Source organism: Cystoisospora suis (assembly GCF_002600585.1).
Source record: "Cystoisospora suis strain Wien I chromosome Unknown contig_290, whole genome shotgun sequence".
Taxonomy (NCBI): Eukaryota; Apicomplexa; class Conoidasida; order Eucoccidiorida; family Sarcocystidae; genus Cystoisospora; species Cystoisospora suis.
The window spans coordinates 60143-77495 of record NW_027153092.1 but is presented as its reverse complement, the minus strand read 5'-3'; the positions used below and the strand labels follow the sequence as shown (position 1 = coordinate 77495).

At 46.1% G+C, this 17353-nt stretch overlaps 2 protein-coding genes across 2 annotated transcripts; one reads left to right on the top strand and one right to left on the bottom strand.

Moving 5' to 3' along the window:
- Nucleotides 1-278: 278 nt before the first annotated feature.
- Nucleotides 279-9457, top strand: CSUI_000746 (uncharacterized protein). The gene is made up of 8 exons (XM_068060977.1): nucleotides 279-2086; nucleotides 2563-2734; nucleotides 3120-3551; nucleotides 3931-3998; nucleotides 4433-4531; nucleotides 4880-5227; nucleotides 6061-6156; nucleotides 7708-9457. The coding sequence occupies exons 1-6, from the start codon at nucleotides 885-887 to the stop codon at nucleotides 5112-5114; spliced, it is 2208 nt and encodes a 735-aa protein (XP_067927050.1). The 5' UTR covers nucleotides 279-884; the 3' UTR covers nucleotides 5115-5227; nucleotides 6061-6156; nucleotides 7708-9457.
- Nucleotides 6045-16284, bottom strand: CSUI_000745 (trna pseudouridine synthase d). The gene is made up of 6 exons (XM_068060976.1): nucleotides 14310-16284; nucleotides 12605-13476; nucleotides 11419-11777; nucleotides 9349-11015; nucleotides 7246-7821; nucleotides 6045-6746 (listed from the first exon to the last, which is right to left on the bottom strand). The coding sequence occupies exons 1-6, from the start codon at nucleotides 16057-16059 to the stop codon at nucleotides 6361-6363; spliced, it is 5610 nt and encodes a 1869-aa protein (XP_067927049.1). The 5' UTR covers nucleotides 16060-16284; the 3' UTR covers nucleotides 6045-6360.
- Nucleotides 16285-17353: the final 1069 nt, after the last annotated feature.

Here is a 17353-nt window from a genome sequence, read left to right as displayed (position 1 = left end):
AACAACAAAGAACTGGATTGCAGTTCTCCTCCCGGAGTCTGTCTGCTCCCGGCCACGAACAGGCCTGTCCTCTTAACCGTGCTTGGGTGAGGCACCTTCGCTGGGGCAGAAGATCCGCCTCTACCGAGTAAGCCTTTCACAACAGGTTACCGCTCTGTCCTCGCAATATTTGTAGTCAGTTTTCTGCTGTCACTGACATTCGTGACCGACTACCGCTACCTTCACGGACAGCCTCTTGTGCATCTACCAGGTCCGCTTCCGCCTTTTCTCTGGACGACCTCCCGCCTGTCACACACGCTGGACGCTCCTTCCTACTCAAACAAGACATGAGCGGGAATCTCCCTGTTATCGTTCGAGTTGTTCTCGAGTGCGCTTAAGGAGGCGATGAGACCTTTTCCCAGAAAAGCCGCGGAGTGTTGAGATTTTTCTTGACTGAGGACGCAGGTGCTTGCTAGCACTCTATGGTCTCTGATGTCTGTTGACAAAAGGGTCGTTCGCCATCGTCACGTGAGAGAAGCCGCAATGAGGTCAACCGCTCCGCCTGATTGACGTCTTCGTGTTTTTCTTTCTCAGGAGTTTTTTCTCTCGGTTGGTCTCCGCCCTTTGTTGGCGGTCACTCCTTAAAGGTACGAAGCTTTTTTTCTGGATAGGACACTTTCTTTTCTCAACATTCCTCCCGTTCCTCTTCGCGACTCTTCTCCGTGTTAAAGAAGATGCCTTGGCTCACACATGTCTGTTTTTACTCAACTCTTACTCCTTCAATGTCTAATGACTAGGCGACACCCATCGATGGCGGCAGACTAAAGATTGCCTCACTTTCCATCCGTCGTATACTCCAGCTTATTTCCTTTCGCGCTTCTCCTTTCTCCTTGCCCCTTAGTGGCATGTTACCAGGAGACTCTTCAATGCAAAGGTCTTGGTGGAGACCGTCCTCTTTCTCTTGTGAGAAGCTCCCTGATGCTCGTGGGTTCTCGTCCACCACGCCGTCGCCACTTGCCTCTTCATGCAAGACAGAAACGGCCAGATCTTCTCGGCCCTTTTCTGTCGGAGAGGAAAGGGTCCGCGCACTTCTTAAAGAATGGTGTCGAACGGCTCAGCCTTCCTCTTCGTCTCCTTCAGCTACTACCTCACGCTTCACCTCCTCGTCCTCCTCTCCTTCCTCGTATGTAGATCTCGTTCTTTCACGAATCTTTTCGAAGACCCCCGCAATTAAACAGGAACTTGTATCACAGCAGACACTTCCGTCTGCCTCACCTGCACTGTGCGGCGAAGGGACTGCGGGAACATATTGTGACAGAGCGGGCACAGGAGGAAAGAGACGGCGAGAAGAAGACGAGGAAATTTCCTCTGTTTCCACCCCAGCATGTCAGTCAAAGCAAGGGAAGAGACTTCTTACGCTGCAGGAGAGAGAGAGAGTGCCGTGGTGTCTAAGCGAGTATAAAGCAGGTGCCTCCTCCGAGGAGATTCTAGCGAGAGACCAGCAGCAGGTTACACAAGACTTCGAAGACACACAAATAAAGAGGAGGAGATATCAGGATGTTTTTTGTCTCCCTGCGTCTTTTGGGGGTGCAGGTGTGGAGGATATAGATATCACAGGGTTGGACGACGCGCAGGGTAGAAGGATGAATGAGGAGAAGGAAGAGAGTCTTCCACAGTCAAAGGCTGAGAGAGAAGTGGAAGATCTAGAAGAGAGAGAAGGGACAGTAAGCCGGGTTCTTCAAATACTTCGTTGCTCTGCATTGGTTAAGGAAGCTGAAGCCGCTCTAAAGGCGGCTGGGATTGTCTTACCAAGGGGGGGGGAAGAAGAACAAGGGGGGAGAAGAGAGAAACAAGGTTCTTCAGAGATTCAAGGGGAATGTTTGAGACGACGGGTTTCTTCTTTGTCTAGTGAAGACGATAAAAAGTCTTTGCTCTCATCTTCCTTTCCGTCTCGAACGACTCTCCCGAAAAGAACTGCATGGATGAGGGGAGAGACAAGTGAAGATGACCTTAGGGATGATGTGTACATTCACCGCTTGCAGCAGATTCTTCCTCTGCTTGTCAGGCATACTCCCGAGTGGCTTGACAGTCAACTTGACACAGGAAGGTAAGGCGGCGACGGTGCTATGGTAGCTCGACTTTTTTCGCGACCTCTGTTGCCTAGACAAAGATGTTTATGGAGCGTAGTTACCGAACGACTCTCGTTTCTTTGTGTAAGCACCCGTGTGCCTACTTATAGCTGTATTTCTTTCTTTTGCGTCGCGAGAGAGAGAAGTAAAAGAAGTGAGAAGGCAAGAAGGAGACTGAAAAAGTCACCCTTGTCATGAACTCTAGTGTGCGAATGATGTCCGGGGTGCCATGGACGTTTTCTAAACACACAGAGGAAGAGAAGGGGAGAGGTGGCTGGAGTCTGCAGTGGGTCAATGCAGACCTCACGGAGATGCTAGAGAGTGTCTGATCTTCACCTTCTTTTGGCGATTTCTTTTTCATCCCTCTTCATTTTTTCTCTTGCTAGTCTTGTCTATTTTCTTTAGGAACCTTTTTTTTTCTTGCGTTTTTTGTCCGTTGCTCTTTCTTTATCAGCTACGCGTTTTTCCTTCTCGCTTTGTGTGAACGACTGATCTTGCTTAGACGTGGAGAAGCCTTTGCATTCGCCAAGATTATTCCTCAGTTTCTTCGGATGTCCTACACTGCTGTTCTTCCTCCCTCTTCCGGCTTCAAGGAGGCCGCACTCCCGGAAGGGTTCGTCATTAGGGTAAGTGAGGAGAGTGATGTCTGTCACTTGATATATATGAGCATTTCTGTATNNATACAGAAATGCTCATATATATCTATATATATGTACACTTAGATACGCAGAAAGTATCCAGTCTACTGATTCAACTATATATCTGTCTACTGGTTCTCTGTCTGTATAGGCATGAGCATAGTACGCGTGTGCATTCGCTCAGTCTGGATAGAGGACGCACGATACTCAGGCAGGCGCGCAGAATACAAACTCAATCTTCACCAAACTCAAGAAATCTTTCGCCGGTGTTACTGTTGTTGTTCTTGTTCACCCCACCCCCCCCTTCGTTTTTTCTCCCTTGTGTTTCTCTTTTCTGCATGTATCTGTATCTTTCCTTTTCTTTTGAACACAGGAGGGCCCTTGTTGTTGGGTACGCAGAGGTCGTTTTTGCTTTCCTCGGAATCTTTTTCTTTCTTCTCATTCGTGTACTTCTCCTCCATCTCTCGTCTTCTCGTTCGCCAATGAATCTCGCGATGAAGGAGTAGAAGAACCCGTGGAAGAGTTAGGAGAGAAGCAGGAGATCTCAGGAGATAACAGCGGTTGTGATGAGACGGGAGGGAAAGGCTCTAGCTCTTGGTTGAGAGAAGAGAGACAGACTCCTTTTGAAGAGAAAGAGAAGAGGAATCTTGAAGGCGAGATCAAGGCAGAATGGGTTAATGGCTATCGAGAGACTGGAAAGCCGTATGACGTCAGTGTCGAAGTTAAAATACAGGGAATCAATGGTGGTCAAATAGAGTCGATTGTCATCGAGAGGCTCTTCATGGAAATCAAAGCAACGGTTCTAGTAAGTACTAAAACCTCGGAAAGTCGATGCAGAGGATCGAGATACGCGTGTCTATGTGTATCACTTTACACTTCTACCTTGGAAAGGCAAAATATATGTCCATATATATTTATCCGTAGACAAGACGAGAAGGGCGAATGGGTTGTGTTTTCTTCAGGAAGCCAGTTTTTGTATCTGTTTTGCTTTTTGTCGGGGAAAGATTTCTTTCTCTTCTTTCTTTTTATCTTGTTCCCATTCTACTTCGGTGCTGTCTCGAGTTCACGCCTCTCCAGCGTTCAGTCAACCATCCTTTCTTCTCTTCGTCTCTTTTCTTCGTCCTCGTCCGCTTGTATCGTCTTCTTCTTGGACCTGTGATGGTTCGTTTCTCTTCTTTCTACAGCCTCAGGCCTCCTTTCACCTCTCCCTCCCTCAAATCTCCTTTGCCCGTGAGCACGGCTCGTCATATCTGTAAGCTGAAAGATCGGAAAACAACAGATCCGCCGCGTTTTTTTCTAAGACAAAGCTCCTTGGTTCTGTCGACCTTTGGCCTGTTGTTCTCCTATGCATCTTCGGAGCTCGTCAGGATAAATGACGCTAAAGAAGGTATAGGTGATGGGTTGGTGAATGCCATAGTCAGCGTCGATGTGATTCATTGATGCGAGGGACATGGGGGTTGTAAGGGTTTTTTCTGTTGCCTTACCTACTTGATCCTTCCGATAAGAGTCTCGATGACTCCTGTCATTCATTCTTCTTTCGCTTCCGTCCTTTTACACCTTTGGAGCCTTACTATGGGATGTGTAAGCCTTTCCCCTTGCTTCTCCTCCTGTTTTCTCTTCTTTGATGATGAGTGTTTAGCTCTGTCCTTCTTAACTCGGGGCTACGTGTGTCCTGAATGCATGCAGAATTCTTGTCGTATGGAACATTCGCTCTCCGACGCCTTGCTGGACAGTGATTGAGAATATAGCAAAAAAGATTCCGCCTTTCAATCCGTCTCAAGAGAAGTAAGGGATTCTTGTTCTTCATTCTCAAGAAGATGGAAAAGGTGGCTTTATTCCTCTTTACATTAGAAGCGTGGAGTATGCCTTCTGTGTACACGTCTACTCGTGTGTCTAGGCTCAGGTCTACGAGAAACAGTAACGCTTTCTTGATAGACGATGCCTACGTATCCATGTCCAGGTACATGTGCGTGTACACACATACAGGTATACGCAGATATGATGCGTTTATTCATCTATATACATATCTCTCTCCCGGGTAGTCTCCCTTTCTCTTTTTCTCTATTCTTAAGCCTTTCCTTTTACCAAAATAATTCTTCTTTCAGTTTTCTTCTCATTCCTTTTCTCCCTCAGGGGAAGACTTCTGTGTACGCTTGCTGGAGATACAGCAGTGGACGAGGGAAGGCTTCGAGGTGCGGTAGGGAGGAGAGCACGAGGAGCTGTGCAAGGGAGCTGGGAGGCGAGCAAGGAGAAGGAAGGAAAAGATGATGCGATACGAGGAGCAGGAGGACGAGATACGTTCAAGTACTCTGCTCAAGATTATGAAGATCTCTTAGCCTCTCTTCTCCATTCAAGGGAACATTGGTAGAATAGGAGAGTTTTCTTACGAATGTTCTTTCTTTCCTCTTTTGCAAAGAGAGGAAAGAAAAAGAAGCCAGAATACCAGATCTCAAGTCTACGATATGTCGTGAGTCTCTTCAGGTACAGCAAACTCCATCCTTGTACAGCCAAGCTTCTAGAGATGCAGACAGATTGCACAGAGACATTCCGACTGACCAGGATGATAAGAAGATGTTGGCTCATCGAGCGAAGTAGGCAGTGCAGCATGTGGATGTGATTCGCTTATAGAAAAGCCTGTGTGGACAAAGGAAAGGTTCTATAAATTCAGACACGATGTCCTACAGACAGGCAAATAGATAAGCAGATAGATATACGTTATATATGTACACGTATATCTGTATAATCGAGTTTGTGATACTTACGTACCTAGGACATCCATATGTCTCCCCTCTTCTGTGTGGATGTGAATGAATAAGTGGGAGAAAGTAGAGCTTTGTCGTTTGGTTTCTTTACCACATGGAGTTCTTGTAGCTCAAAATGAAGGTTAACCCATTATTTCCGTGAGGCCGTGTTGGGTATCTACAGGTGTGCCTGTCAGTGCTCCCTCCCTTAGGTGACTCAATCACTGCGAATCGTATCAACACGTTTCTACGGCCCGCGCGCTGGGGGCTCTCTCGGGTACACAGGATGTACACGCCTCGGGTGTGTGTACACCTCAAGTAGTAGTGAGATTCTTGAAGATTTGCTCCCATTTCTACTGTTGTTTTCTGGAAGTAGGACAGGAGCGTTGAGGCATGCCGCTAGTCATTCCACCTGGACTTTTCTGTCGCCGTCGTTCTTTCTCTTTTCAAAGGCAGGACGAGAGAAAGCTTCAAGCATGAGAAGAAAGCAAAACACGTATACACACTTGAAGTGATAGAACCAGATTAAAGCTGAAATTACACGCTCCGCTTGAGTTCTACGGTTTTGTTTAGGACCGTAACGAGGACAGAAAAACCGACTCGGTTCAGCCGCCGTTCAGTTACGGTGTACGTACACTTCGACGACCGTCTGCTATGACAGTCCTCAAGGTAAGACAGCATACATACTTCCATTATCAACGAACTGCGTTGATCTTCTTTGACGTTGACCACCGTAAGGGTGATATTTGTATGAAAAGAGGCAGGGAGAGAGTAAAAACAGAATCTCATTGGCAGCCTCCTTCCCTTCCAACTTGGAGAAAACACGCGATAGAAGTTGTATATACATAGGAAGTTGGGTTTTATCGTTTTGTCTTATGTTGGTTGGTCTTTTCTGAGAGAGAGATGTCTTTTGGGAGAAGGAAGAAAAGAGGTTTGAGGTGGGTAAGAGGAAGAAGCAGAGAGGAGAAGAGAGAGAAGATTTTCTTTGGTCTTTCTGTTGTTAGACGGAAGTCGACGATTCTCACGGAGACGCTGTTCAAACGGATGTTTAAAGGGAGAGTGTGTGAATTCTCGGATGAGAGAAGATGCAAAGACACCTGGAGGAAGAGTGAAATGAAGTCTCAATGCGAAAGAGGAGCGAGACGAAGAGGGTGATAATGAGGATGAAGGAGAGGAAGAAACCGAAGAAGGCAGTTCATCCTCGGGGGTGTTCTCTTTCTTCTCACTTGTCTTGCTTCGAGTATTGCTACTCCAGATGACTGACGAAAGAAAGGAAAGAAGCACGAGATCAGGAAAAAGAAAGGAGGAGGAGAGGGAGATGAGACAAGAGACTTTGTGCGAGGGAGAAAGAAAGAATATGGAGACACGGAGAGAAGATAGATAGATACAAGGAGAGAGAGAGACGTACATGCCTCGATAACTACGTATCTGTCGATATATATATCTATATGTATTTTTATCTTCAGTTTCCCTCCCTTACTGTCTACATCCAGGTGCCTCTGTATCGACACACCGATGTTGATATAAGAAGCTTTTTTATGGCATTAAGATGCCTTAAGAAACTTCTTCCTCCCTCCTATAGGCAGCAGAGGGTGAGTGTCGACCGGCCAGAAATTATGTGTATACATATATACGTATGCACTATATATTCATATAGTGTAAGTGACGTGGTACAGGTGTCAGGTCGAGCGAAGACATATACGTCTACGAGGAGCGCAAGAGGAAAAGAAGAAAAAACAACCGTCATCTCTTCCTTACCTTGCCAAGATTCTTCCGTCTCTTCTTTTTCTTTTTCAATCTTCTTCATCTGTCGACTTCTTCCCTCTTCACTTCGCCTCTCTGGTGTATTGGCCTTCTTCTCTCTTCTACGACAACGACTATCACTACAGCTACCACTACTAGTACTACTATGTATCTCTACACTGTCTTTTCGTCTTCTCCGTTCTTCCTCATCCTTGATTTTCCTCTTTTCTTGTTCTTCTCCCTTCGTGCCCGCCTCCCTCTTCAGTATCTGTTTCTCCTTTATGTGATGTTTCTTTCTCTCCTCTTCGCCATCAAAAACTTTCAGCAAAGACTTCTGATCTTCGTCGAAACGTTTTCGATGAACGTCTCCCGTACAAGGAGACGCAGCATCAGAGACAGTCTCTGTAGGAGGAGGAGCAGAAGAAAAATTGTCTGCCTTGCCTTCTCTCTCCTTTTTCTTTTTTTCTTCTTCTTTAGGCATAGATGATGATGAGGATTGGGGAAGAGGAAGTCGTAGGCGGAGAAGCTCACAGGAGAAGTTGCGCGGGAAGGACAGAAGGGGACGGTAAGAGGCGTCAAGGAAGATATCTTCTGTAAAACAAGACAAGAGAGACAGAGAGAGAGACAAAGAACGAAAGGGCTTAGACGAGACTAGATGTGCTGTCTCTTCATCTTTCTCCTCAATCTCTTATTAGTTCTTATAAGACGATCAAAAGAAAACACTTGGGATGTTCTCTCGTTTCTTTTTCTTGATTATTTTTGAGAAAGGAAGAGAAATGGTTAGAGAAATGGTTAGAGGGAGGGTTTGGGAAAAGAACAATGGCAGTCAAAGGTATCTATATCTACATGCGTATGTGCTCTTACAGGTATGCCTATACAGACGTATTTACACAGGTAGCAGGCATATATTCAGCTGTAGATATGTATGTATGTGGACAGTTCCACAGCTGTAATGAATGTGTATGCAGAGTTGTATGGCTTCTTGGCTCATAACTTTTCAAAGTCTGACTTTTTCGTCTTCTGTCTTTGTCGGCAACTCTTTTGATGGCATTCTTATCTTCTTTTTCTGGAGACCGCAGAGCTAATCAAATTTCTTATTTCAGTTGAAAGGAGATTCTCCTAGAAGAGAAGAAAAAGATAAGAAGAAGGACGGAGAGGTGGCTACTTCAACTTCTTCCTCTACCGAGCCAATAGCAGAACTTCTAAACATGCTACGAGAGCGTTTCTAGGAAAGGAACAGAGGCATAGACAGGCAAATAGGTGAGAGATAGGCGCAGAGAGATAAGCAATTGATAAATTTAGCGCTGCGCAGACAAGGGGAGCTCAGAAAGAGACGGGCAGATAAGGTGACGGAGACTGGTTGAGACGTTGACTAGCAGCAGACGAAAGAAAGAAGGGGCATCAACTGCACCATCTATCTAGAAGTGGATCCATATTTGATGAGAGAGAAGTGAACGACTGTAAAAGGAATGTAAGTCAGGGAGACGATGACACTCCAGCAAGATTAGTTCAACATCTTTACTTCAGTGAAGAAAGAGGCTGGAGAAGAGGAGGTAAAGGAATAATCAGCATGCATGACTTTGTGTTGTATTTGGCGGGGGAATGAGGGGAAGTGTCCCTGTGAGGACTGAACACTTACAGGGTGCCTTCAGGAAGATAATACGCGCACAGTGACGAGGTTTTTGGGAAAAGCCTACTATATGAATGTACACAAAGATATCTATATATATATATGCGTATATGTATACATACATGTGAGTATACATATACATATATATATACGTTATGCCTACTGTAGCAGTGGGAAGATATGCATAGCAGTTGCTTTACATGTATATCTGACTGTGTACGTGGAGTACGTACACCAGATCATGTCGAAACGCTCCGTATATTTGTCCGTAGCTTCTAAACTATCACGGGCGCGTAAGCTTGAGATTACGAGGAAGAGAGCTGATTCTCTCGCCTCTACATACCTGAGCTGATATATTCCTGTCTTTTTTCTCCCGTACAAGTACTTTCCAATGTGCTTGGACAGATCTATCTCAGTACACACACTGTGTTCATACCTCTAAGAAAAACAGAGAGAGGGAACTGACGAGTGAAATCTCATGAACTAACCTTCCCGTCGATAAAGTCTTTCATGAAGACCTTCCTCTTGTATAAGCCGAGCTAGGAAGTCTCCGACCTTATTCTCAGGGAACTGCATACCTACACCTATCAACGGGAGCACAACATCTGCGATGGAATACTTCGCACATTCTTCCTTTGTCTTGAGAACTTTAACCACAGGATCTCCACACTTCCTTCTTTCTGTCGTCTTCTTACAAGAAGACTCTGTTAAAGGCGACGACGGCACGTCACCCTTACGAGACAACGAATGAGGAGCAGAAAAATAAGAAGAGGATGAACTCTCCTTATTCGTTTCTTTTTGTGTAGAACCTTGTGTAAAGAGTCTCTTCTCTTCATTTCCTTCATGACAAAGAACTAAGTCCCCAGGCACGGGAGCATCAGCTCCATAGAGACGTATCCGTTCTGTCGCACAGCGATTCCATATATAAGCCGAATAAGCTTTGACAAATAAGACTCGCTGAAGTTTGGGAATACTCTTAACAGCTTTCATGACATCTTCCTTTCTCGCAAATCGTGCTCCTCCTAGTCCTCTTTCTGTCTTTCTTTCTCTTCCTTCTTCTCCATCATCAGCATCAGTATCTTTCTCATAGATCAGAGTATCACAACTCTTTTGGGAGTTTCTCTCTATGGAGCATGAGGAATCAGCTGAGAAGGAAACAGTGGAGAGAGGATGAGTCAATAGTACTTTGGCCTTTTGGAGGTCACTTGTATTGCAATCTTTCCAGGGGGAGGGAGAGGAGGAAGAGGACGAAAGGGGAGAATAAGAAAAAATGAAGGTCTCCCCGTGCTCTGAGATGAGTTCGGATGGATTAGTACCTCCTGAGGCGTGTGCTAACTCAAGAGCTTCAAGACATTCCTCCATATCACCATCGTCGTCAAGAAGAGATTGTCGATCTCTTCCTTCCCTCGTATGCGCTCCGCCTTCTCTGAAGGGTTGATGAGGGGGGAGGTCCCCGTTTGAAGAGGAAGCGGTGGGAAGAGAAGAAGAAGAGAGAAGACTACGAAGGAGTTGACGTTCTTGTCGACATTGCCGAGGAAGGCATGCAAACGCTCGATAAAAATCACCTTGCCAGAAAGCCTCTTGGGCTAAGAGATACCTCCGATAAATGTCCTGGGTCTTCTTTTGTGCTATCAAGGAAGGAAGACGATAAGTAAAAGAAGAAGGAGAGATGTTGTTTTTCTTTCTATCCGAATTTAAGAGAGAAGAATTTGTCCTACTATTCTCAAAAGGAATCTCCTCTGCTTTTTCTTCCTGATGCCGTTCTCCCTCTCCTTTCTTCGTCATCATCATACTATCAGAGCTTTCGCTCTTCTTCACTTCTCTCTTTTCTTCATGTCTTTTATCCCTCTCTATCTCGGCCTTATCAAAATCACCATCATCCTTCCTTCCCGGTGGTTCCGCATCTCTCTGTCGTTTCGGGTCTTCCTCATGCTGTTGACCTTGAGACGTGTTGAGAAAGTTCTTCTGATCTTCACACATTGAGATATCTCCTCTCTCCGACGATTCACCACGCTTCTGATAGAGACTAGAAGGAAGGGAAGGAGGAAGGGGGGGCTGCATCATGATGAGGTTGCAGACTTTTCTGTATTGTCGATGAAGCAAGGCACGTCCAATATGATAAGAAGGTCTTCGTCCAGTTCCAAATCTCTGCGGCCTGGTGGTCCCATGTATCGACATAGGAAAAGACAGAGAAGAAAGAAACAAAGGGAGGTACAGTACATGCGTAGAATCTCCTTTGAAGCAAAGAAAGATTCTCACATAGGGGACATGTTGTCAGTTTGAAGATGAAGAAGTCGTCGTAAAAATTCAACTTCAATCGTATTACATATTTCTATGTTTCGTTTCTGTCTGCGAGTGGGTCTCTCTCTCTATACAGGTGGATATAGGCCTGTGTCTCATAACTGTACGCAGGTAGGCAAGTACCAATGAGGTACAGATCCACATGTCTCCTGATCGAGCGAAAAACCTACGTGTCCACTTTACCGTACAGCTCTTTCTAGACACAGAGGGCAAGAGGAGCTAGCTACACACACAGGCAAGAACAACCCCATACTTACCCAAAGTAATTGATGAACCCTCGACGTGTTATGGAAACCGCTGCTTCCTTCATAAATTCTTTTAGGAGTTCTTCCTCCTTCTCTTTCTTCTCCCTCTCGTTGTCGTGAGTCCTCTCCTCTGGAAACCTCCCCTGCTGATGAGCGGAATCTACTGGGGAAGAGAATACAGTTGAGACACTGAGAGATGATGAACAAGAAGAAGAAGCATTCTCACTAGCAGGGATGGTGTGTTCATGGCACCTGCCTTTCGAACAGTCTGAGAGAGAAGTCATTTGAAGGTTACGAAGAAGAATGGAGAAGTGATTTCCGCCTAAACACCCTAAGTAGACTTTTCCAACTTCAAAGTTCCCCCAGTAGATCTACGAAAAAAAGGAGACACGACGACAGGATATATATGTATATGTAAAGAAATAAAGAGGAAGACACATATATATATATACACGTCTGTCTCTTTTCTTGTGTGGGGTATACACATTCAGTCAAAGCGGTGCGTGGTGTATACAACTAAGCAAGCGTCTATGATACGAGCTCAGGTGTCCATAGCTGCTGCCATCAGCACAGATTATGCATCTAGAGAGAGGTCTCTTCTGTATAATCCCTTGTAGACACGAATATATATTCTAGGCATATACATAGAGAGAGACATATATGATGAACTAGGTTTTCTCTGCATCGGCTGCGTTACGCACGTGCCGGTATGGTTGACGGATGCCTAGTGCATTGTATATACACTTACATACATCTATACCGTATTCATGTAGACATATAAATACACCCTCCTGGATGGTATGGGTGGATAGACATGTCTATAGAGACACCCACACCTCCATATCGACACATCATCACCATTACATATATATCTGTATGTATATATCTCTATAGTGACGGGTGCCTCAGTCTTTCAAAGATATACTGTGTTGAGATTCGTGAATACAGATGGGCGTATGCCTGCACCACTACTCAGAGAATGAGATCTGCCTTCTCATTCCCTGTCATGTCTCCCGAGATTAATACCTCCACCAAGTCTCGTACCATTCTAATAGATAAGCGTAATAGGCCTGACTTTGACCACGGAACCACTGAGCTTTAGGTGTTCACCCGAATGACACTTGGAATGAAGAATCCTCTACAATCTAGACCCTACACTTTCAACACACGGAGAAGAAAATCATCCAGGCGTACGTACACCTGACGAATCCCAGGATGGATGAAGAATAGCCTCCCGAGCAACTTCAGCAGTAAGGAGAACGGGAGACGGTGGAGAACTTATTTCTCCTTTCTTCTCCGTTATTGACATGGAAGAAAGACGGCTTTCAGCTTCCTCTCCGTTGAGACCCTTCCCTTCTTTTCCTGTTCTCGCGCAACTGTTTACATGGTTTGGACTCCGTTCTCCTGGAAGGACGGTGGTCGCGCATCCCGGATGGAGAGAGGCAGAGAGAGCATTAGAGCTATCACTACGTTGATGCGGACAAGCGGCGAGGGGTTCGCAGGAAAGAGAAGAAGAAGGCTTGCCCAAGACGTGATGTGAACTTGTTTCCCTATCTTCAGCGGAAGAGAAAGAGGAAGGAATGAAGGAAGGTAAAGAAGCAGACGAAGAAATTCGACTTCTGGCCATGAGACGAGAAGAAGCAGAGAAAGACGACTTTCTTTCTGTTTGGAGAGACTTTTTACTCTGGTCTCCCATGTCCCTCTCTTCCAGCTCGGAATATCGATAGAAACTTTTGCTTGCCGTCTCCGTTGATTTGCTCATCTGCGTTTCCTCTTCTTCTTCTGGTTGTTCTTCTTCACTTCCTCTTCGCATCCCCTTCTCACGACGCGCTCTACCTGAGGGAGATGATTCGCATCCTTTCTCCCATTCTTCTCCACTCGGCAGAAGATAAGAAGAGGAAGAAACAGCGGACGAAGTTGCAGTCGTTATCGTAGTACTATCCGCAGGCAAAATAAGAGGGTTAGAACAAGAGATCCATTGAGTTGTGATGGAACGCCGATCCTTCATACCTGCGAAGGAGAAGCGAGATACGTCGATACCTGTCGCCTTTGCTAAAACTTCCAGAGCCTCTGCAAACGGACAGAAAGAAGTCAGAAACCAAAGAAAGACACGAAAAGAGACTTGATCGTTCTCTCTGGGTAGTAGGGACGCCTGATGAAGAGGCCAATTCAACACTCCCTGACTACACCTCTTCACTTCGTACCTGTCTCTCTTTCGTAGGCAGAATCCCTCTGTGAGAAAAAATGCTTCGTCGCGCAACTTGGTATACACGTACTATATGTATGGAGACACAACTATCTCTCCGTTCGCCTACTACTGCTGTCTTGTCGAATGTCAGAGGAGGTGCCGCATCCTTTCAAGGTCTGTGTGGTCAACTCGAGGTATAGAGATAGACAGATATCCAGGTATATTTACGGTTATGGGAGATATGCGCCGGAGATTCTTCTGACTAAAAGTTGAACGCATTCCCTTCTGGGTATCAAACGCTCTTAACGACTCTTCACAACTCCATTTCTCTTTCGTCTCCTTTGATCTTTAGAAGGGACGAGAGAGAAATTGTCTTTCTTGCTTGAGAACGAGAGAATATACTGAGGAGATCACACATGCTTCTCCTCATGTAGTACTGCCACTATGACCGTGTAGTCGCCGACATTCCTATATAGACTGGCTTCCTCCCATCACTCCTGTCTAACAGCATATATCCACATGTAGTGGAAGAACTGTAGACACATCTCGCCAATAGGTAGTGTGCACAGCAAATACGCGCGCATGAGCCCGTGCTCCCGAAGTCAGGAAAAGCCTTCTTTCGCCTTCTCTTTCCCCCGCCCTCGCGCATTGTGCGAAGAAGAAGAAGACCTGAGACGGTTCCTTCCTCTTCTTTTCCCCCTTTGACTGACTTTACCTGGTGTCTCTTTGTTCAACTTGACAAGGACAAATTTGATTGAAGAGAGCGCCTCAGCCTCTTTCGCTAAAGCTTCAAGAGTGATCTTCATCAGTTCATCTCTATGCTCAGAAACTTCTCTCAAGGCTGAAGAGGAAGACGGGGAAGAAGGGAGAGGAAAAGAAGAACAGGAAACCGCTATGGGAGCAGTGTGGTCTGAAGGATGCGCCAAGCTATTATTTCTCCTCTGTATTTCATTACGGCAGTTTTCAAGAGCTTTCATCAGCCTCTCTCTCCTTCTGTCAATTTCCTCCAGTCCTCTGAACAGAGATTCCTGTGAGCTCCCCTCGTTTGCTTCTCTCTTTTCAAAGACAGTAGAAAGTCTCCCATCTTCATCTATCTCTCTTACGATGAAATCCTCACTTCTGTAGCGCATAATCCCGTCCAACATCCGCCCCTTGCATGGCGGATCGGATACAAAGGCTCCAGCACCTATTTCCTTCTCCGTATATAAGCCGGATGAGACGAAAAAGACTTCATTCCTTCTCTTCCTCTCGCCATCATTCCTTGAGTGAGAAGGAGGAGACTCACAAGAGACAGCAGTCGTATTTTTATCGTGTAAGCCTTGCATAGGCAGTCTAGAGGAGAGAGAAGATTCCTCTTTTCCACTTGACAACCGACCTCTACGAGAAACAGGAGAGACAGAAGTCTCTACCGATAGGTGAGACGAAACATCATATACACCAGGGTGATTCGAATTTTTCTGCTGTTCTTTCCCCTGAACCGGGTAGATCAGTTCCTTCTCCGAAGGTATGAGTCTTCTGTTGCTTTTACAAGGAGACAAAGAAGGGGCAGCGGTAGACGAAGAGGAAGAAGATAAGGAGGTGGAAAGAATAACAGGTCGTGACACTTTGCCAACGCCTCGAAGATGAAGAATCGGTTCTGTCCTCCATTCAGAGAAAGCAAAAGAAGAAAAGAAAGCCGAACGAGAGGAGCAAAAGGGAGACTCGCGAAAGGGATGAAAAGTTGGAGGGGTCCGCAGTGGTCGGAGATAAGGAGGGGAGGAGGCAGAAATAGTGTCGGGAGAAGGATAAGAACAGCAGATGTGAGGAGAAGATGAGCAACAAGGTGAGGTAGAGATACCTGAAACATAGAGGAGAGGAAAGTGTAGAGAGTGGTATTTGATTTCCTTCCTCAAAAGCAGACGATGCGACCGTGGTTTTATGGGATGAGAATAAAGGTGACAACAGGAGGGCAGATAGGCGAGCAGCTGATGAGAAGAGGATGTAGCAGCTGTAGTGCACATACCCTCGAGGAAGTCTCTGCTGGTACTTGCTGAGGCTGAAGTATAATCTTGCGAAGAGTTTACAAAAGGAGAAAATACAGGAGAGCGCGATCTCAATGAAAAGCCAGGTTTTCGTCCGAGAGATGAAACAAAGGGACGGTAAAGAGAAAACAAAGGTTGATCAAGGACTCTTCGTCTTCTCACGGAGCGGGGTGGACAGATGGAAGTAGAGAATCGTAAGACTCTCCCTTCCTGCTTTAGTCGATGACGTCGAAAATAAGAACTCGGAGGAACAATGTTGCTGCCTTTCCCAGCTTCTCCGCAGCCGTCCCTCCTAGGCCCCTGTAGAGACAGGCGCCGTAGGGAGGGCATGTTAGCCTGTCCCCGCCTGGAGTGATCTTGAGAGCAAGATCCAAACCGAATCAATCTCTGATAGTGAGGACGGGTAAAAGGTAAGGAGAAAAGAGAAATGCAGGGCGCATCCATAGAGTCAAGAAAAAGTGGCTCGGCAGGTAGAAAAGAAAAGGAATGTTGAAGGGCCACGGGCTTTGTTTTTCCTTGGCAGCTCGGCTCGCTCTTTCGAGATGAAGTCGAGTGTGTAGAGGAAAACCCTGGAGTACGATGGGTGCGAGCAACACACTTCAGGCTAGGTGAGAATGATAGATGCCCATCAGAAGCGAAAAGCCAGGCCAAAGTCGAAAGAAGTTGATGAGTGGAGACAGGATGTTTCATGAGAATTACGTCTCCGAAGTAGAACCAGTCGTAGCCATTCAGTGTCTGCATGCGTCTTAGGTGTGATTGGGAAAGTTGTCACTTCCAATCGGCTAGTCGGTCCTTGCTTCGATTCCAGGGGCCGCAGGCGGGCACAAGCATCGAAACGTCGAGCGACAAGCTTGAGCTCCTTGAGCGTCCAAACCACGTTTATGTGAAGCTTTACTACTGAGTTTCTTCAAGCAAAACGAGACCTATTCCCCGGAAACCTCCAGTTTTTGTCATCCACCAGACTACTTGCCACCGCGCATACACCCCACAAATGGATGTAGATTTATGCAGCTCAGTACCGAAACGTACACACGTATGTCAAGACAATATAGGTGTCCGTGGGAGTGCGTAGTCGCAGCGATGTCGTTTTTTGTTGTCTCTTTTCTGGGACTGCGGATGATTTGCGATAGGAGAAGCTGCTAGCTACGGGAGAATAGATCCCGAGTGTTCGCGTACACTTTACACGGGGGGTATTAGGTCTTTCCGTCAGTAAGTTGTAGGACTTGAGCTCCACAGGTGATAGGTTTAGGCACGCCTCTGAACGGATAAATCTGCTGAAAGTCTCCTTCTCAAACGTCGTTCAGCTTCTCTTCTAGTCAGTTGTCCGTTTCCATGCTGTATCGGGAACGGACAACTAGCCGATCATTAGATAGCCTTCCCCTTTCAGACGCATGCGCAGTTTTGTGCGGCGGCGTCTGATTTTCCAGTTCCAGGAGACACGTCCGTAGAAGTTGAAGGCGAGAACGTCTGAAGAAGAACCCGCGTAAGATACACAACGATCGAAAACCTCAATTCAGTGGCAGTAGCGTATCACCCGGACTCCAGCAGTAGAAAGTTTTCCTTCTTGTAAGTACGTCCACGTCGGCCTGGATTTTCTACAGAGAAGAACCGACGGTTTAGAGGTCGTTTGTTGATCACCGGCGGGTCCGAAAAGTTTCCTAGCGTAGAGAGCAACGCCACTCACAGAGAGAAACAATACTTTCTCTCTTAGAGAGGAGAATCTCATCCTACGAGCCAG